The following is a 22,120-nucleotide window of genomic DNA, read 5'->3' as shown; positions in this document are numbered from 1 at the left end:
GGTTCGGATCCTGGTCACTGCCACTAACTTTTATCAGTACAGTTCACCGTGGAACTGTACCGGCTCACCCCTTGCTTTGCTGGATACGTTCCACGCACAGATCTGTAGTCTATGTGGACGGGCAAATGCAAGGTTAAAAGAGGCCGCCAACCTCTTAAAAAAAAAATTTTTACCAAACTGTGTCCTTCCCAATTGCAAACGCAAAGCTTGAGTATTACTGCAACAAGCATTTTATACTTATGTGCCAACCCTTATATGCTTATATATGCTTATATATATGCTCAAGCAAAAATTATCTGATGTTCATGAAATTTGGTACAAACGTGTAAACCTACGTTTATTCGAACAAGTTCGCAAACAAGCATGATCGGACTATGAGAATGGGGGTTTATGGGGGGTTTTATGGAGTAACAATTGGTTTTTCCCATTTTCGACCCTAAAAACACAAAATTTAACAATTTCTTTCCAAACCGTTTTGTGAAAATTAAAAAAGGAAATAATTTTGTATATTGAAGAGTATTTTTATGCCTAACGGTTACAGAGACGATTAAATAAATTGTAAATTTAAAATTCCCATGTTATTCTTATGGGGAATAAATAAACTGTTTTAGTTTGCTTGTTAATGGATATATTTTAATCAAATTTGCCATTTTTGTACTACTAAGCTATCAACGCTATCATACTAAGCTATCAACATTTCAATTAAAAAACACCTCAATACCTTCCCTGTAGCAGCAAACCTAAGAACTCATTAAAATTAATGTTATTCAAATAGGAAATAAATCTGAGAATTTTAAGGAAATATTTGAGTAGAAATCCAGCTAGGAAAATGGAAATTTTCTTAGTCTGCAGGTTTACTGCGGTGGGGTATATTTTCCCTGCATTAAATAATTGTACAACAATATTCCAATGTACTAATTTACTGGTTTCTCATGCTGTTCAAAATGGTTTAGAGAGAAAATATTTTATTTTGATATGGTCCAAAATGAGAAAAACCAAATTTTACCCATTACCCTGTGTTCAGTAAACTTTAACCATTCATATTATTTAACACTCTATGTTTTATTTAATGTACATCTCTTTTCCTTGCAACTAACATGTGTTCTTAATCAAATTAAATTATTCTCTATTGCTAACACATGTTGTGTATCAAAAAGTAAATAAAACAGTGCTTGTTCTCCTATCCCAAAAGTGTGTTCATTTTTTTCTCATCTTATAATCTCCATTTAATTTCATTCTCTACAAAACCTCAAACACAGGCCGTTACTTAGTTCAGCTACCATTTAAAGAAAATCATCCACCTTTAGGATCTTCCAAACTCATCGCAGAACGACGTTTTCACTCACTTGAACGACGTTTTACACTCTCTCCTGATTTGTATAAAGCTTACTCTGACAATATAAATGAACACATCTCTCAAGGTCATATGGTACATTCATTGGTCCTTCGAGCCGGATTTTGAATTTCAGTCTTTGGATTCAATTTTCAGAACACTTTCAAGCTATCGAAATATCTTTATTTTATCATTCAATCTCTTTATGTTTCTCCCCACTCTCATAGTGTCACAAACTCTATCTAATTCTTAGTAAAGTTTCACTCCATCTGTTTTGTCCAATATGGCTACCAGATCAATTTCACTCTCAAACTTCAACAAATCAACCCTTCTCATACAAAATTCTTTTGAAAAGATTCTCAAATCTGTACAAGAGCTTGAAACACTTTCCCCCTCAATCTTGTCAGTGATACAAATCAGAACTTTAAACAACTTCTCGAACCAGTTAGAAAAGAAACATGAAGCCTATGAAAATTACCTGGAAAGAGCCTTGGAACATATATCAGAAGAATTAGATTTGGATGCAGTAAGTGACACTGAAGACAAACTGCGACTGCTATTCGTCGAAGCCAAGTCTCGGATTGAAGCCCTTCTCCAACAGCAGCCGCAAGATGTTCCAGAAGAAAGTAAAGATTCAACAAGAATTAGTGACATCTCAGCTTCATCATCTGCTCACGTAAGACTCCCAAAACTAGACCTCATCACGTTTGATGGTTCTCCTCTACAGTGGGTAAGTTTCATCAACTTATTTGACACTAGCATCCATCTGAATGAAAGCATTTCAAACGTCACTAAATTTCAATATCTTCTCAGCGTGCTCAAAAATGAACCACTAAATCTCGTAAAAGCTTTCAGTATCACTTCAGCCAATTACTCAATTGCCTATCAGCTCCTCAGAGACAGATACCACAACACCCGAAGGTTAACTACACTTCACCTCAACAAACTGATCGACCTACCGGACATTTCCTCTACCTCAAACAAATGTCTCAGAACGTTCCTCAACTTGTTTTATGAACACACAGAAGCACTTAAAGCTCTTGACTGTGACATTACTTCTAACTCTAACCCTCTGTTGTCCACGATACTCTTACGAAAACTAGACAATGACCTTCTAAAACAACTAGAGGCTTTTAGAATTAATATAAAATGCGAAACACATTCTCTACCAGAAGTAGTCGAAATAGTCAAGTTTCTTAATCAAGAGTGTAACCAAATGGAAGACGCTGTGTTACATACCAAGTTTGCTCAAAGTACGAACAACCACAATTCAAATTTTAAACCCAAATCTTTCACATCCAAGCCCTCTTTCATTCAAGCTCAGAAAGTTACAATGGTCTCTACTCCAACTCCATCAAATCAAGACAACTCAAAAAATCCTTTCTCATTTCCCTGCTTTGTCTGCTCATCAACTGGCCACAAGGTTTATGCTTGTCCTAGCTTTCTCTCTCTTTCTTCAAATGAACGTTTTAAAACCGTAAAGGACAACAACAGATGTGTCTCTTGCCTCGGAAAACATGATGTTAAAACATGTAAGTCTAAAGCATCTTGCTTCAAATGCCACAAACGTCATCACACCTTACTTCATTTTGAACATGACAAGACATCTCAAGGTTCTACATCATCACAACCATCAACCACTCATGTTTCGAATGAAAAACCTACCGTATCTCTTTGCTCACAGGAAGCCAGTCCTGCTAATCAAATCCCTAAAACTGTAATTTTAGGCACAACACTGGTTAAAGTTACTGCTCAAAATAACGTTTCTCATGTGTTCAGAGCATTGATTGATAGTGGCAGCATGTGTGATTTTATTAGTGAAAAAGCTGCTCAACTACTGAATGCACCTCGTTTCAAATCCAACTTACAAGTAGTTGGTCTTTCTCAATCTCCAACTCTCACAAAGGGTATTGTGAACCTCACTGTTAACACACTGGCAGGAAAATTAGTTGCATCCAACCATGAAGTGCACATACTTGATAAAATATCTATCAATCTCCCTAGATCTCAAATATCACAAAGAGTTCTATTGAAAGTAAAACCTTACCCCCTTGCTGATCCCAGCTTCCACTTATCAGGGCCCATTGACATGCTGATCGGAGCTTCTCTCTTCCCTCTTCTTTTAACGAATGAAAACTATTCTCTCGGCCCTAACATGCCTAACATGATGGGAACTCACTTTGGCTTTGTTGTTATGGGGAATGCACCTTGTTCAACCGATTCCCAGCCTGCCAACACTCCATCCATCTCTCTGCTCTCAACGGTTGACAACGAATTGCATAACTCTCTACAGAAATTTTGGAAATTAGAGGAATTATCTGTACCCTCAAAGATATCGGTTGAAGAGCAACAGTGTGAAGATCTGTTTAAAGCTACCCACTCTAGGGACGAAAATGGCCGTTACTTAGTTCAGCTACCATTTAAAGAAAATCATCCACCTTTAGGATCTTCCAAACTCATCGCAGAACGACGTTTTCACTCACTTGAACGACGTTTTACACTCTCTCCTGATTTGTATAAAGCTTACTCTGACAATATAAATGAACACATCTCTCAAGGTCATATGGTAAAACTACCTCATCTAGATATCAACTCTCCTCACTATTTCTTGCCACACCATGCAGTTGTGAAACCATCCAGTACCTCAACTAAACTCCGAATCGTTTATGATGCAAGCTGCAAAACCAGCTCTGGAATTTCCCTCAATGATTCTCTCATGACCGGCCCTAAATTACAGACCAACATTTGTGATATATTGCTACATTTCAGAATACACAATATCGTTTTCACTTGCGATATTCGCCAAATGTATCTTCAAATCTTAATCAAACCTTCCGATCAACTGTTCCAACTCGTCTTGTGGCGTGACAATCCCTCTGAAGATATATCCACATACAAACTCACTCGAGTGACTTTTGGAGTAAATAGCTCACCCTACTTAGCGATTCGTACCCTCCACCAGTTAGCTGAAGACGAAGGTAAAGACTTCCCTGAAGCAGCAAATGTCTTGCGCACTCAGACTTACGTAGACGACATTGTAACTGGAGCAGACACGGTAGATGAAGCAAAGAACCTTCAAAATCAACTCATTCAACTACTCAACCGTGGACACTTTGAACTTCGAAAATGGACTTCAAATTCTCCCGAGCTTCTTCAGTCTCTTCCAGACACTCATAAAGACTCTCCAGTCTTTCTTGAAAATACACCTGATCCCCATTTCTCAATTCTTGGCTTACACTGGTCTCCAGACTCGGACAATTTTTCATTTCATCTCAACCTACCGCCAAAAACACTAACTAAACGTCACGTTCTCAGTCTAGTCGCTAAAATATACGATCCTTGTGGATTTCTTAGCCCATGTACTATGACAGCGAAATGTTTTATTCAACTTCTCTGGACGACCGGTCTACAATGGGATGAACCTCTCACTCCAGAACTTAGTGCAATTTGGAGTAACTTTATCTCAGCGATACCAGCACTTGCAGACATTCAGATCCCTAGAGCATTGAAAATCTCTCCAAATTCTAGTGTTGAACTTCACGGCTTCTCAGACGCCTCTGAACGTGGGTTTTCAGCTGTTGTCTATGTACGATGTTCCCAACCCAACGGAGAAGTGACCACACGTATGGTTTTATCTAAAACTAGAGTCGCCCCTCTCAAGAAGGTGACTCTTCCACGATTAGAACTCTGCGCTGCCCACTTATTAGCTCAACTCGTAAACTTCTGTTGTTCTTCATTCAAACCCTTAATTTCACTCAACCAATGTTATTTGTGGTGTGATTCTTCAGTAACCTTGACATGGCTTCAAACTCCATCTTACAGGCTGAAAACATTCGTGGCTAACAGAGTCACCCAAACACAAGAACTTGTCCCCTATCACTGTTGGCGTTACATCCCTAGCAAGGAAAACCCTGCTGATTGTGCTTCAAGAGGTATTCTAGCCACTGAGCTTGTGTCTCACCCCCTTTGGTGGTCAGGGCCTTCTTGGCTTTCTCTTCCCCCTTCAAACTGGCCTGATGTAACTTTTTCACCTACAGATATCTCAACATTAGATGAAGTAAAACACACTCCTCTAACTGTACTTGTGTCAACTACCACTGAATCTACGCTGACCAATCTTCTCATTAAATATTCTTCATGGGAACGACTTCTTAGGATTTTTGCTTACGTCCTTCGTTTCATACACAACTGTAAAGGTTCTGAAAAACGCCAAGGTTTCATCTCAACACAGGAACTGAAAGACACAAAATATCACATTTTTAAACTTGTACAAAAAGAAGTATTCACAGAAGAAATCAACTGCCTCAAACGGAAATCATTTTGCTCCACTCGTTTACAACGTCTTTCACCTTTCATTGACTCATTTGGATTATTGCGTGTTGGAGGACGTCTTTCTCAGACATCACTTCCTGAAGATGCTCGACATCCCATTATTCTGCCAAAAAAGCATCATGTGGTAAATCTCCTCATTGACCACTACCATATCTACAATCTTCATTCAGGCCCTCAGCTTACTCAAGCATTACTTTACAAACATGTTTGGATACTGTCTGCCCGTTGTGCCATACGCTCTCGTATCCATAAATGTGTCAGATGTTTCAAAGTCAAACCTAGAAATGTGTGTCCTCTCATGGCTGATCTCCCTCAGTCTCGTGTAACTCCTGCTCGACCTTTCCTCCACACCGGCATAGATTATGCAGGGCCTTTTACTGTAAAAATCTTCAACCTCAAGGCAGTGAGACACATAAAGTCATACTTTTGTACTTTCATCTGCCTCGTCACGAAAGCTGTACATTTGGAAGTAGTAACAGACCTAACGACTGAATCTTTCATTGCTGCAATGACTCGATTTGTATCTCGCAGAGGACATTCTTCCGACATTTACTCGGATTGTGGGTCCAACTTCATTGGTGCTGACTCTACCCTACGCAAGATTGTTGAAAAATCTCTTTATTGTCAAGACTCCAAACGGAAGATTCAACGATTCTCTTCACTTAAAGGCATCAATTTTCATTTTAATCCACCAGCCGCTCCGCATCAAGGAGGATTGTGGGAATCGTCTGTAAAGAATGTGAAACATCATCTCCGTCGAGTAATGGGAAACTCAGTCTTAACACTCATTGAATTCATCACATTGTTGACCCAAATCGAAGCAATGCTCAATTCCCGACCACTGACACCTCTTTCAAATGATCCTTCGGATCTCGCAGCACTGACTCCCGGACACTTCCTGATTGGTGCACCCCTCACAGCAGTACCTGAACCTAATCTCCTGACAGTTCCTGAAAACCGTCTCAAGCAATGGCAGCTAGTTCAAGCATTTCATCAACGCACATGGCATAGATGGCACCTAGAATACTTAAACAACTTGCAACAACGTACCAAGTGGACTCGGAAATCAAAAAATCTTGAAGTGGGTGACCTTGTTCTGGTACATATGGACTCACCACCTCTCTCGTGGCCTCTCGCTCGAATTACAGCAGTTCATCCAGGGGCTGATGGGGTTGTGCGAGTGATAGACTTAAAAACATCAAGTGGCAACCTCAGAAGATCTGCCCACAAAGTGTTTCCCCTGCCAACTGTGGATTCGTGAACTGTTTTTGTTGAATCCACTGGGGATTCAAGGCCCCCGGTATGTTCAGTAAACTTTAACCATTCATATTATTTAACACTCTATGTTTTATTTAATGTACATCTCTTTTCCTTGCAACTAACATGTGTTCTTAATCAAATTAAATTATTCTCTATTGCTAACACATGTTGTGTATCAAAAAGTAAATAAAACAGTGCTTGTTCTCCTATCCCAAAAGTGTGTTCATTTTTTTCTCATCTTATAATCTCCATTTAATTTCATTCTCTACAAAACATTCACCCTGTTCCTGTAGTTCGATCATAGTTCTGCGCTCTCTCGTCTGACCAGATTTGTACAAAATTTCATTGAAATTGGATGGTATATAAATGAATCTGAATGGATAGGGTTTTTTGCCACTGGAACATCAAAACTAAATATTAAAGTGGTCCCAGGTCTATGTCTTACCATGAGACCTGAGACAGTAATAGCTTAGTCTATTCCCAATACTGTATATATGAGAAATTCGCTGGATAGTAGCTAAGAAACCAAACTAAAAAGTTGTAGGTCTAAAAACTATTTTAAATTATCCATAATCTTAAAACAATAAGGGGTTTCCCTGTAACATCCTTTTTCCAGCCAATTTACTTTAAAACATAGGTAATGTAAGTGTCAGATTTTTATATTAATTGTTAGGTGTAATTTTAGCTAATAATCAAGCTGCAATTGCAAATGGTAATTTCCTTTAGGGCTTTGACCCCTCTACGTTGAATTTATATCCAGAGTCCATTTTCAAAGATCTTCGATCTTTGGGTCAGCATGTCTGGTATAATGACAAACTTTCTTTATAAAGGTTTAAATCTGCATTGTAATTTACAGTGGCGGTTCTAGGGCCTTATCATGGGGGGCTTGCAGGTTGTTCTTCACCAGAAGGAAGTCCAAGAGCTTCTCGCACGGACAATTTTCTATTTTTAACACGTTGGGTGCTGATGACGGGAATTCCCGCAATTGCTTAACATTGAAATAAATGCAACTTTTATGTTCAAACATGTCGACCGCACGAATAGTGTTAAAGCCATATTTAAGGTCTATAACCACCACCGTTACGTTTTTATAACAAAATTTATGTTTGAATTTATACTTCCAGGGTCCAATTGGGGTGAGGGGCTTTCTAAAGCCTCTATGCCCCCCCCCCTTTGAATTGCCACTGGTAATTTAACAGCTGTTACTTTGTGTGAATGTTGAGCCACAGTCAGAATGTAAACAAGAGACTAAGCAGTTCACTTGGTCTATGTAAATGATGATTAGTGGTATTATATGATAGTTGGCAAAACAGTTTTTTTACTTTGCTGCATCACTGGTCCATGGTCTGTGAGTACTGTGAACCAAGTGATACCCGCTCTAGATGTGTAATATTAAAATGTACCCTGGTCCGTGACAATGATCTCAGCATCGCATATATGTGGCAATCGGTAGCGAGCGTGTTGAAAGGAAGACATGATGAGCGTTATTTCACACTCGTTTTAACGGATCAGACTATGATACAAAAATAATCAGATTACCAAGGCACTATTGGCTGTTATTTTGTGATGCATACTGTAAGCAGGAAAACACAGTGAACAGTTTCACAGAGTACTTACGATATATTATCACATGAAATGTTTGTTTGATATAAATATGTAGGCCTATTCAAATATTTCATTCAACGTCATAGTTTTTTCTGTTGTTATTATCAGTATATCTATAAAAGCCCTGCCACTCTGCTGCATATAGGTTAGGTTAGTTAGAATCATTTTAGTTTATGATAATGACAAAATATCATTTTTTAAATTCAACCTTTTTCATAAGTAGGGACCTAGTCTTTAAAAAGAAGGTAGTTATTACTGTACCATGAACTAAACCTAGCGAAACTCAACTAAGCTAACCAAATACCCGCAGAACAGTGTAAGTTTCTTCTTAAAAATAACCTAGAGGCCCTATGACCCAAAATGTTCATTTTAACATAGCTATTTTATACAACGTGAAACAATATATGTTACCCACGTAGCCTATAATATTTTTTTTTTTAATACATGATGTTATGTATGTAGCCTTCCCCTACCCAAGATGCGATTAGCGTTACTTTATATGACCAGTCTAGCCTAACCTAAGGGTAAAAACACACATACAGCGACTGGGAACAGAGCGGAACGGCGCGATTTAGAGTGACAAAATCAAACCAATACAATCAAGTAGTAACACGCACACAAACTGCTGTTGCGAGCATAGCGGAGCGAAACGGTTAACTTAGGAACAATCTCGTTTGTTTTTCTATTATTTGGGAGCGGAGCGGGCAACGATTCTGTGGACATTTTTAGGTCCACTTTCGCCAGTAGGCTGCTCTGTATGCCCATTCCACCCTAAACAAAACTTACCCAGAGTGTTTCAGAACCTTCTCGAACCTTTTCTTTTTGAAAGAATGCATTCAAAGGTTGAGGTAGAATGGTATTGCATAAATCATGATTAATACTTCTTAACAACACGTCAGATGTGCGTCGCTACCACACGTCTGTTCCAAATGACGCCACATTATACGTTCCTAATCCAGTTACTTTTATAACTGTTTAAAAACAGATTGCCCTCAAAGAAAACCTAGTACCGTATAGGAACGGTAGTGCCTCTTAACCTCATTAGCCGAAATGGATGGAATCAACTTCACTTTATCTGTCCGCACCTATAATATTGATTATGAAATTAAATTGTTCTAAACTATTACATCTAACCTAATCAAACTTGCTGTAACATTTCAAAATACGGTTTGATAGTAGAATTCTGAAATTTAGGCTAACTGTTCTTAACTAACCTAACCTAACCAAACTGTCTGTAGCATTTCAAAAATTGGCCCTTTTGATAACAGAAATGGCTTTCGCGCTCAATTGACTGTTCTACTGTTGACTGTGTCCGACATCAGTCGCTCACACTCTCGACCTACAGCCCGCCTGCTCCGCTCTGAATTGCTGTAGCCTATGTGTTTTTTTACCCTAAGACATATTAGGTATAGAAGCACAATTAATTGGACATAAGCTATCTAGATCCTAACATTTATAGGTACGGTACTACAATTCAAAATGGCCTTGATTTACGCAATATCGTAGCCTTAAATGGTATCTTCATTACGCAATTGGCTATTATTAAAAATTGAAAATAGGGCACTGCATTGGAGTTGCTTATTTGGATAAACCCAAGCAAAAAATTGCCAACTACGACTTGGCTTATTTTCTAACTCTGTCCACTATTAGGCCCCTACAGGCCTAGGCCTAACTAAGTAAAATTAGGATGAAACATGTATTCATGGTGATACTCCAAAGTCAATTAAAAACCAAGGAGTACATGCCTAGGAGTAAAGTTTGGCAGAGAACCTGTGATGTATTAATATCGTTTTAAATATAAATAAATTGAGGCCTGTATCGATTTTGATTCGGTTCGATACATAAGAAGCTATCGTTTCCACAATATAATTTTGTTATTTGAATGTGTGTCGAATCGAGCTAAATTATTGATTTTCAGTAAATGAAATTATCAATACAATGCAAGTATTGATAAAAATGCAAGCATTTTTGAAAAGGTAATTTGAAGTGTTTTTCTCAAGATTTTAATTTTACAAAAACAGTATGCAGGCGACATAAACTAACAACTCGATACATTATAACCTAAACTTTACCTTCCTAATCTAACCTAACTTCAAAACACTTAATGCAGTCACCAATTCGCATAAAGCACGACCTACCACCCTGACATGCCTAAATGAGAACTGTAATTTTACAGTTGCTTGTCGTGTGGTTGAAAACAGTCAGCTGTAGGCTTAGTTAACCCACAGTTCATTCCACTTGTAAATGTTATCCATCCTACCTTGTTTATTGTAATGTTGTATATTTCTACGGCTATATCTTGAGAAATATTCATCAGCGGTGAAAAAAATAATAGTAGGCTATATTTGGATTCAGGAGGTAAAAAATTATAAAGTAAGATATCAAAATTAAAAATTCGTTTGGAGGCACCTATACGGAATAAATACGTATCGTTTGGTTACTTAGGTAGGTAAGGTTAACCTAACCTAACTAACCAAACAATATATCGAATTAAACAATCGAATAATCAATAGGCCTATTAGCCTACTCATTCGGTTATTTGTGCCAACAGATATGGAAGTTTACCCACACAGGCTGCTATTCTTGTCTTAAGTACAGTAATTTAATTAGCTTACTGTTTTCTAGAAGCGGAGCGACACACATTCTTATTCGCTTTTCCGCAATCCGGGCCGAGAAAAACCTAGCTTAAGTTAAGGCCCAGAGATATAGGCTACCTACCTATCTAAGTTAAAGGCAAGAATAAATTTATCTATATAAGGCCTAGGTCCTTAAGCTTAAGTTAATTGGGCTGTAGAATAGGCCTAGGTAGGCCTAGGCTATTAGCCTACCTTTGATTGTACGCTACCCGAACACGAACGTTGTCAGTTTTGATAGGGCACACTCTTGTCAGTTTAAAATGGGCCAACACTTGAAAGATCATATCTCAACAATGACAATTAATTTTTAAACAACACAGTAATATATTTCCTTAATCCTTCCTTGCCAATGGCCATGAATCCCTCAGATTTTCATGGTTAATGCATCGAGCCTCTTTAACCTGGATCTAGTCTTTTAGTTGCGATTGACGACTGTAGTATCACAAACTACACTTCAAAGTGTAACCATAACACCCTAACTACTACAATTAATTACTTTATTACTATTTAACTAACGGTGTTAACATCAACATAAAACTCAGCTCAGCAGGCAGCACCCAACAACACGAACACACAATCACGATTCACGAATCACAACACATTCAACGATTCAACACAATCCAATCGACGACGACGACGATAAACAAATTTTGAAAAAAAGTGACTCTTTAAAAAAAAATAGTAATACAGTAGAACCTCTTTAATCCGAACTAATTGGGACCGGGGGTAGTTTGGACTATTGAATAGTTCGGATTACAGAACATACTGTTGTTTTTACATAACAATAGCTAAAACAAGGCTAAAATGGATCGTAATTGCTATGGGAAATGTTAAAAAATGCTTTACAAAAATAAAATACAGTGTTTATTTAATAAAGTAGTAAACACATTGAATAAACAGAACTGTACATTAAATAGCCTATACAATATAGAAATACTGTACTGTGTATAGAGTACACCAATGAGGTGTTCGGATTAGTGGACGTTCAGATTACAGGGGTTCGGATTAAAGAGGTTCTACTGTAATTAGGCTGATATTATTCAAGCCTACTGAACAAACAACCATAACAACATGTAACTACCTAAATCATTTTATCGAATGTAAGTTAATAAATTTCGGTGGATATTTTTAAATCCGATATTTATTTCCACATAGTTATAAGTTAGTGTAAAGCGTTCTTATGCGTAAAACTGTTTACTCCATGGATGAAAGAAATAATAGACAATTTGGTCTCTTTGTCTAAAGCAAGAAGCAAAATAACAAAATTGTTGCTCGTAAAATGTAAACAAAAAAAAAGAAGAAGAAGGTAGCTCCTAATGTTATTCTTATGGGGGAAAATTAAAATGGTCTTTTTAGGATTAAATAGTAATTACTGAACAAATATGCTCCAAAAACGATCCCCGGCATGATATTATACTATAGAATCTTTGTGCAAAACATCAAGTTGATAGATGTAATCGTTCTCGAGTTTTTGTAATCCATAGAGATGCTTTTCGTACCAGTATGAGAATTCACTTCGTTCATTCAATTAAAGTTTATCCTGACACATCGTATAAATTCTTCATTTGTTACAGGTTATTGTCCAAATAAATTAAAAATTGCTAGAATCATACCAGTTCATAAAAAGAATTCTAAAAATGATGTTTCTAATTACCGGCCAGTATCAGTTCTTCCCACAATTTCAAAAGTATATGAAAAAGCAGTTTACAACAGATTGATAGAATTTTTAAGCAGATCAGAGCAAATTGATAATGAACAGCATGGTTTCTGGGCTGGAAGATCAACAGTCACTGCAGCAATTAGTCTCATTGAAGCCATAATAGATTATGTTGATAAAGGCTTAAATACTGCTGGAACGTTTATGGACATGTCGCAGGCCTTTGACAATGTAGATCATATTATGGTTTTGCTAAACAAGCTTAAGATAATGGGCATTAAGGGTGTTGCACATAAATGGTTCACTTCATATTTGGGGGATCGCTATCAATTTGTAGAACTCTCTTATTTATCAAAAAACAATTGGATACAGAAGACAAAATCAGATTTACTACAAACGCATGGGCCCCTCAGGGTTCTATTTTGGGCCCCATTTTATTTATATGCTACATTAAAAACCTCCCAAATGCATTGACTCAGTCAGCCAGTACATTAAGTATATATGCTGATGATATCAATCTTAAAACTTCGGGTAATTCAATCACTGATATTAAAAATTCTACTGAATTGGAGCTCAAAAATATCGAACAATTCGAACAAACAACAATTAATTTAACACTAAATACAAACAAGACAAATTTTGTTAAATGTTTAAAAATGGACTTGACGATCAAGCAATAAATAGTCAGACATGTATTAAAACAAATTTATTTTAAAAAACAATAGAATGATCCATAGAACAAATGATTTGTGATTAAAAGTCTATTTTCTTAAATGTGATAAAACATTACAAAAAAATGTTAAAAAGTTAAGTGCTATAAGTAATTATCAAATTTAGACCCAAGGCCTATGCAGGTAAACATCATTGTTCACAAAAATAACCTCACAGACTTACCCATATGTTCATACTAGCAGTTCACATATTATGACCAAAATGTTTATCCTGATAAAAAACAAATAATTTAATACAGAGGGACCTCAATAACTTGAAGCTGAAGAGGGAAGAGTTGAGTTTATTAAGCAAGGTCTAGCTATCAAGGGATATATCTCGATTACTCAAATTATAGCTAAAAATACTGAGGTGTTGATTTCTACCATAATGTTGTCAGCACCTCCATAACCCGACTTGTATTGGCTAAAGTTTATAACTGGAACTTAAGCTATTTCTGCACTGACGGGTAAGTGAGGATTAAAAAAAAAAATTAGTTCATGAGCTATTGAGGCCCTACTGTAATTGTTTGAAATCAAACTTAAGTGAAAAACTTGTGGAAACAGCAGTGGTGGAGAAATTTAAAACAGAATGTTGATGATAACCAGCTTGAGGATTTGTTTATCTATCAAAATTTATCATTTGTAATCGGAATTTACTGCTTTGCTCATCACAAGTTGTTCTGTACTGTTGGGAAATGTAAAGCTAGGTATAAGCAATATTTACTGCCAATAAAAACAAGATAAAAAAACTAGAAGAGCACTGATAACAATAAAATCAACTTGAAACCCTGTTCAACAAAGAATACTAAGAATATTATATCTAAATCTACATAAAGTAAGCATATCGTTCCGTATGGTAGACTCAATTAAAATTAACATTAAAAAATGTTGCAAAAAACAGATAGGAAGAAACAAATATATAAAAAACAACAAATAAAATACTACCTAGTTAAAGTAACATAAATTCTCACATTCTAAAAGGTCTTGCACTATTTTTATGATTCACATTTCTCCCATACACAAACCATGTTGTTGTTGGTAACAGCAACAATGTTCTCTCTGTTGCTGGAAATGGCTACTTTGGCGACGACGATGTCGTAGGTGTCGACTGAGAGTTTTCGTCTCTTCTCCGTGTGGGGGTCAGTCAACGTGGGCCAGGGGAGAACACAGCTTGGTCTGACAGTGACAGGACAGTCAGGCTCTGCAGGGTCCAGTCTGTCGAGATCATACAGCCACAGAGATCCTTGGTCATCACCACAACACAGCATGTTGGCCTCTGTACATACAATGTTACAGCTAACTTTTTAAGAAAATTTTCAATTGCTTAGCTAAACTAAATTCTGTTTACCATCATCAGCAGAAATTAATTATGATTTCCACCTCCTCGATATAATAAGCAATAGATGCATTCCAGCAATCTGTAATGTAAAGTAAAATTGTGTAAAGCAAGGACTGCTGTATTCATAAACTTCCGATTTGGTGAAAATTTGATGTTGCATCCTAGTGAAAATAGTTACGTAACTAATAATTTTTTTTTTTATTATGTAGGGTGTCCACACCAGGCCAACCAGAAAAAAAATTCATGAGTAATAAATTTCAGGTAGTTCAGGCGGTACTTTTCATTCATAACAAACTTTCCACTGTGTTTTCACTACACAACATTTCACTAGTTATCAAAAAAAGCATACTCCAAAATTTTTACTACAAAATTTTTTATTGCTGTAATATTGCCTGACATAACTAGCAATTTTAAAATTTTACTCCAATTAAAAAAGCTGAAAATTAAAAAGCTAAATTTTCAAACTTGCAATTTATGAATAACTCATTAATAAAATAAAAATTGTGATGATTCAATACCAAATTTATCGATTTTCCATACTGATACCTGAAAAATCTATGCTCGATATCGATACCATTTTTTACTAAAGTTTTTGTATGAATTACACCAACCCCTGTCTTTAAGTACTTCTAACTAGTGGTGTGCCATCCTAAAATTATCGATCAAGCCCAACTCGAGGTAATATTATGATCTACCACTGTCATACCACTGTCATAAAGAGATCATCCACACCTTCCGTGATTGCGGAAATATTATGAATATATATATTATGGAAATATTATGAATATGTCTCCTGCAGTCGTTTATACAATATCATTGTCTTCTGCGGTCATGGAAAAATTATATCATCTACCACAGTCATGGCAAAATCCTGAATATATCCCGCAGTAACGGAATCGTCTTCCGAGATTGAGGCAAAATCATGAACATCTCCTGCGGTCGTGTAGATATTATCATGGTCTTCCCCGAACACTGCAAAATTCTAGTAATTTCCCGGGGTTGTGAGGACTTTATCATCTTCCGCGACCGTGACAAAAATCCCTTGTTGGGGCCGTGTGTGTAGACATCATTATCGTCTCCCGCGGTAACGGAAACGTTATCAAAATCTTCCAGGATCGTGACAAAATTATGATCATCCCACGCGGATGTGTACTGTGTAGATATTATTATTTAATCCCATGGTAGTGTGGACATCATCTGCCAGAGCCGGACTCGTTGTCGTCAACGAGGGAAACAAGCCAATTTTCCGGCGCCCTGGGATGCGGGGAACGATTCCAGACATAACCCTTGCATCTGAGTCCCTTTTGCCAAGGATCAGAGCCTGGAGAGTCCTGGAGGATTACACGGGCAGTGACCACCAGAACATTATTTTTGATGTCCTGGATGGTCATCAGAGACAAGTAGCCGCGTTTCGTCAAGTGCCCGTTCGATGGAATATTAAAAAATTGGACGTAGCAAAATTCAATGAAGCCATCTTACGAGGGACACCGGTGGTTCATCCCGCAACTAGCGTGGCTCACGCAGAGGCGTTAGTTACATCCATGATGGGACTAATCGTCTCGGCTTGCGATGAGTCTATGCCTCCCAAGGAGATCCCGGTACAATAAGCGACCTGTGTACTGGTGGACTGCCGAGATTGCGGAATTGCTTTGGTCAGCATTGAGAGCCAGAAGACTTGCTACCAGGGCCAGAGAACCTGTAGACAGACGTCGTAAGTCGGATGCTTACAGAGTGGCTAGGAGGTCTCTTCGTCGAGCCATCAACCGGAGTAAACGCAGTTGCTGGGAGACATTAAGGGACGATATCGATTCCAATCCATGGGGCCTGGGTTACAAACTTGTAACCAAGAAACTTGGCACCCGCTCTCCACCTTCCGTCATGGATGGGGCCACTATGGAGAGGATAGTCGAGTCCCTTTTCCCGGCTCACACGTTGCCCCCACTGTGGGATTTTGGAAGGGTGGATGACGTACCACTTTTCAGTCTTGGAGAGGTGGAGGCGGCCGTCCTATCCCTGAAGAACAATAAGGCTCCTGGACCCGATGGGGTACCCGGCGAAGTCCTCAAAAAGGTTTTGACTACTAACCCCTTGATCCTTTTGCGCATGTACAACGCCTGCCTAGTCGAAGGAGTTTTCCCCTCGTGCTGGAAAACAGCTAGGCTTGTGCTTGTTGGGAAGGGGAAGGGAGACCCAGACCTGCCATCCTCTTACAGACCTCTGTGTATGTTAGATACGGCTGGCAAAGTCCTCGAGAAGTTGATTCATTCTGACTGAATTCAGCCGTGGTCGCTGCGGGGGACCTGTCCCCTCGCCAGTATGGATTCAGGATGGGGCGATCTACGGTTGACGCTGTTGAGGAGGTGAAGCAAGCCGTGATGAGAGCTGAGGATTTTAACCACTACTCTCGTAGGGTTGTGCTGCTCGTAACTCTTGATGTGCGAAACGCATTTAATTCCGCGAGGTGGTGCGATATGCTGGATGCTCTGGAGAACACCTTCCACGTCCCGGCATACATCATGCGTATCATAGAGGATTATCTCCGGTTCCGCCTCCACATGTATGACACTACAGAGGGCCCACGGACGATGAGTGTCACTTCCGGTGCTGCCCAAGGTTCCATACTCGGCCCAGTCCTCTGGAATGTCGCGTATGACAGCCTTCTGAGGTCTGAAATGCCTGAGGAAACTGTTTTGGTTGGTTACGCGGACGACGTTGCAGTTTTCATAGCTGCACGTACAGTAGACTCCTCTTATCCGGACACCTTTTAACCGGACATCTGTTTAACCGGACTACACTCGGCGGAAATGACATATCTTTAACCGGACAATTTTTATCAGCACATTGGTTTAACCGGACTAGATCGGCAGGAAGTGGGCGGTACTGAAACAACTGTTCTCGTGGGAAAGATTTAAGACCAGTTATCACATGAATAAATACAATGCCCTCCTAAATTTAAGTTGAATATCACAGTAAACGGTCTGTTTTAACAAGTTTTTGGGGACGTCGGTTTAACCGGAAAACCCGTTATCCGGACTGGCCTCGGTCCCGAGGAGTCCGGATAAGAGGGAGTGTACTGTAGCGTCGAGCTGGCTCAGCTAAAGCTGAACCGAGTTATGCGTACTATAAACGCATGGATGACAGACCGCGGTCTCTCGCTTGCTTTGAGCAAAACTGAGATCGTGGTATTAACAAAAAAACGGATTGACACCATCGTGCCGTTGAGGGTAGGGGCCGTCGAAGTCCAGACCGTTCGTTCTGCCAAGTACCTTGGGATTATGGTGGACAGCAAGCTTAGCTGGCGGGATCAGATTTTCCGTACGGCGGACAAGGCCGCTAGGGCGGTCTCCTCTCTTAGCCGGTTGATGGCCAATGTCGGAGGGCCTCGGTCCAGCCGTATAAGGCTGTTAATGTCTTCTGTCCAGTCCGTACTCTTGTATGGTGCTGAGGTGTGGGCAGACGCTCTCAACAAGGAGGTATATAGGATGCGGCTCGCCCGAGTGCAGCGTCAGGCAGCACTAAGAGTTGCATCCGCCTACCGAACAGTGTCCGAACCTGCCGTCCTGGTGGTTGCTGGAGTCATCCCCGTCAAACTTTTGGCGGCGGAGAGAAAAGCAATTTATCAGCGCAGTGGGGGGACCAGGCACGAACAGAGGAACGCACCCGCACCTACCAGCTGTGGCAGGAGAGCTGGGAACAGGAGAATCGGGGACGCTGGACCAGGCGACTGATACAGCAAGTCCAACCTTGGGTTAATCGGCGGTGCGGAGAGGTGGACTTCTACCTCACCCAATTTCTGACGGGTCACGGCTTTTTCCGGTCGTACCTGTTCAAGATGGGCAAAGCCGTGTCACCCGATTGCATATACTGCCCAGGCATTCCCGATGACTTGGAACATACCTTTTTCCACTGCCAGCGTTAGGAAAGGCCCCACCTGGAGGCTCAACAGTTAGTAGGACTGCTGTCAGTGGACACAGTCATACCGATGATGACGGAGGGTGAGGACAATTGGACCTGTGTGTCACATTACATCCAGGGTGTTCTCCGCGCCAAGAAGCTCGACCTTGAACGGGATGCGGTGTAGGTCATGAAGTATCTAAATGCCAAAAACGGTGAGAGCCCTGATGGCTTAGGTCACATGTTGGCCTGACTTGAAGTAATGTGACAAAAAATTCCAGGTCTGTGTCCAACAGAGTAGAGGGGGTTTTTTAGTGAGTAGTCTGTGATAGATTCAGGAGTCTCACACTACAGGCTGGCTACCTGTGTGCGTAAAAGCATTTTCCCTCCTCTCCCTTAAAAAAAAAGTGTGGACATCATCGTCTCCCTCGGTAACGGAAAAGTCATCATCATGTGCGATTGTGGTAAATTAAAAACTCCTGGTAGAAATACTGGGGGTGTCCAGACTTTATCTTGCATGCTCATCTTAAATGAAAATGGCTGCCATTTCGATTAGGGGTGTGATATTGACCTCTGGTTTGCGCCATTCAATTTCTCTTGACAAACCCTTTAAAATGAGGGGTCACATGATAGGTGTTTACATTTGAAAATTTGGAGCTGCCCCCAAAATACCCCATTTTGGGGGCTGGGGCAAAGTTATAACTTTGATCAAAAAGTGCAATTTCTTATGTTGTAAATATGTGCCGAGTTTGATTTTCCTACTGCAGCGTGTTAAAAAAAAAGTTAACTGGGGGGTTCCAGACTTTTGCCTAACCCTGTATATAAGTCCTTACCTACCACCACACGAGCATGCAATATACGGCTGTCTGTGTGAAAATCATACATTTTCTAAATTTAAACCGGAGATAGTCTGCATATTGCCCTTGTGCCTTATAAGGAAGATTGCAAAAGCAACATTCAAAGGAAATTGTAGTCGCTTGAATTCAAAGGGCAATTCGGGTTAAATCATCGCTATTCTAGGGACTAAGACTATTTAAAGACTCCTTTAAACTTAACCACTGATGATTCTTATTTTGATCAAGTTTGGTGTCATTTTTTTAATCGTCAGTTTGGTTCCGTTGCACAGCTTAAGGGTGGATTTAAGTTTTGCATTAGTATTATTGGAGTTCCTTCTTTTAACACGTTCGCTACCGAGCGACGCACATTTGCGTCGGTCCGGTCACTCCTACAGACCGAAAGGAATGATCATGACGTTGCTTACAGACCAAGTGATATAGGAATAACATTGCCGACAGACCAAAAGAGAAATATCGTTTAAATGGACTAATTGACTTTATATTAACCATAAGTGAATTAGTAAGCAATGAATATTGTTTTTATTTATCGTTTTGAGCAAATTTTAAAACGACGCATATATGCGTCGGTCAGTCTATTTAATGAAATCCAGTCAAAAATATTACATTTTCGTTACAATAGACCAGGTGACGCACGTAAGCGTCGTTGTAAATTTGGTTGTTTGAAGGAAAAGTTTGAACAAATAAAAATTGTTTTGGTATAAAACTTGTATTTGGTACAAAAATTACATCATTACTGATATAGATGTCATACATATAAAACTTTGAGCTACTAAACTCACCTAAAATGTCTTGTCTTTCTAAAAAAACTCACATAAAAAATGTCTTGTATTGCTAATAAACTCACATAAAAATGTCTTGTATTGCTAATAAACTCACATAAAAATGTCTTGTATTGCTAATAAACTCACATAAAAATGTCTTGTGTTGCTAATAAACTCACATAAAAATGTCTTGTATTTCTTATAAACTCACATAAAAATGTCTTTTCTTGCCATCAGTGGTTTGGTTTAGTTGCCGTGGTGTTCCCTAAAACATGGAGAGATGCAGAATCCCAACGCCTTCTCCTTAGGGTCTTTACAAACGTTGCAGATGTAAAATGTATCGGTCCTCTTGCTATGTTTTGACCTGCAAACGTAGCACCTTACTCTTTTTTCCAATTTCATAGGCAAATGTTGGGACACTGCTGATGAGATGCTAGGGCGAAGAGGATGTTTTACTGGCTCCACTTGAAGGAAGTGTTTAATAATGATGTCCCTGTAGCTGAGGTATGTCATCTTTCCGTTAAGCTTAGAAAAGAGATAAACACTATTCCAAAGTGATACGTCCAACAAATGGAGAAATATCTTCACGTACCAGCGAAGGGACTTGCGTGGAGTTGAGTAATAAGATAGCATCTGGTCGCTTCTATCAATGCCACTCATACCTTTATTATAGGCTACAATCCTTGATGGCTTCTTTATCACCACGCCTCTTCTGTTTGTGACATTCTCCATCTCTGGACCATTTGTTGTGGAAATGGTTAGCACGTTTCTCTTGTCTCTCCACTTCATTACCGTCACGTCACCCTTTTGTCGACTAATATACTCTCCCTTCTTCAGCTTGGCCTGCACCACAACCTGCGGATTACCAGACCTGTCAGCCTGCAGGGTCCCGCACATGTTCGTTTGGTGCTTCAAAAGGGTTTCAGCCAAATCAACACTATTATAAAAATTGTCCAAAAACACAGCATGGCCTTTGTGTAAGTAGTTTTCCATGAGCTTCATGACCACTTGATAGGTGTGACCCTTCTCTTCGTTTGTCAGTGTGCCTTTCCCTTGATAAATAATTATATTGAGAATATAGCCGTCGGAAGTGCAAAGTTCATAAAGCTTTATTCCGTACTTGTGGGCTTTGTTTTTTATGTACTGGCGAAACGATAGGCGTCCGCGAAACAAGACCATTGCTTCGTCAAGGGATAAGTTTTTCCCAGGACTGTAAACTTTGTTACAGTTTTCCAAAACCTGATTTAGTACCTGATCAATTTTGTGCATTTTGTGGTTGGTGGGATCTGTATCCCGATCATAAAAACATAGACACTGTAAAATACTCTCATATCTGTTGCGAGCCATTGTACTGCCGAATATCGGGTGTTCATACAGTGGATCTTTCGACCAATAGTGTTTTAATGTGGGGATGTCTACATTACCCATAAGTATGGTTAGGCCTAAGAACTTTTTTAGTTCTTCTCTGGTAATATCAGTCCATCTGTTCAGTGCTGCATATTTTGGAAGGGATTCCCCTCGAGATGTTGCAGCTCTTTTGTTAGTCCATGCCACGATCTTATCCATGAGGGCGTCGTCAAAAATAGAGCTAAATATGGCAATCGGATCTGTTGTTTCTATGTTAACTTTCTCTTGGCCAGTAAACTCAAACTGCTGTGGCGCATTATTTGTGTCTTTCCATAACCCTTCAACAGCCTCGTAATGATTGTGGATGGAATTGACAACAAACTCTACAT

General features: G+C 39.3%; 2 protein-coding genes across 2 annotated transcripts in view; one reads left to right on the top strand and one right to left on the bottom strand.

Moving 5' to 3' along the window:
* The first annotated feature begins 1,616 nt into the window (after window positions 1–1,616).
* Window positions 1,617–6,926, top strand: LOC128998671 (uncharacterized). The gene has a single exon (XM_054424907.1). The coding sequence runs from the start codon at window positions 1,617–1,619 to the stop codon at window positions 6,924–6,926; it is 5,310 nt and encodes a 1,769-aa protein (XP_054280882.1).
* Window positions 6,927–13,514: 6,588 nt separating this feature from the next.
* LOC128983687 (leucine-rich repeat and WD repeat-containing protein 1-like) overlaps window positions 13,515–22,120 on the bottom strand; it is a 41,100-nt gene continuing 32,494 nt past the window's right edge. Inside the window, exon 7 of the mRNA XM_054403126.1 lies at window positions 13,515–14,809. Coding sequence (XP_054259101.1) covers window positions 14,529–14,809 — 281 coding nt within the window. The 3' untranslated portion in view covers window positions 13,515–14,528. The remainder of the gene's footprint in view (window positions 14,810–22,120) is intronic.

Source organism: Macrosteles quadrilineatus, unplaced genomic scaffold (genome assembly GCF_028750875.1).
Source record: "Macrosteles quadrilineatus isolate MER2022 unplaced genomic scaffold, UCM_ALF_1.0 Scaffold_1__1_contigs__length_201487025, whole genome shotgun sequence".
NCBI lineage: Eukaryota > Metazoa > Arthropoda > Insecta > Hemiptera > Cicadellidae > Macrosteles > Macrosteles quadrilineatus.
Note: the sequence above shows the minus strand (reverse complement) of the source record. Positions and strands in the feature narration are given on the sequence as shown.

Coding starts and splice junctions, on each gene's coding strand:
- LOC128998671 (XM_054424907.1), top strand. CDS start 1,617: ATGGCTACCAGATCAATTTCACTCTCAAACTTCAACAAATCAACCCTT.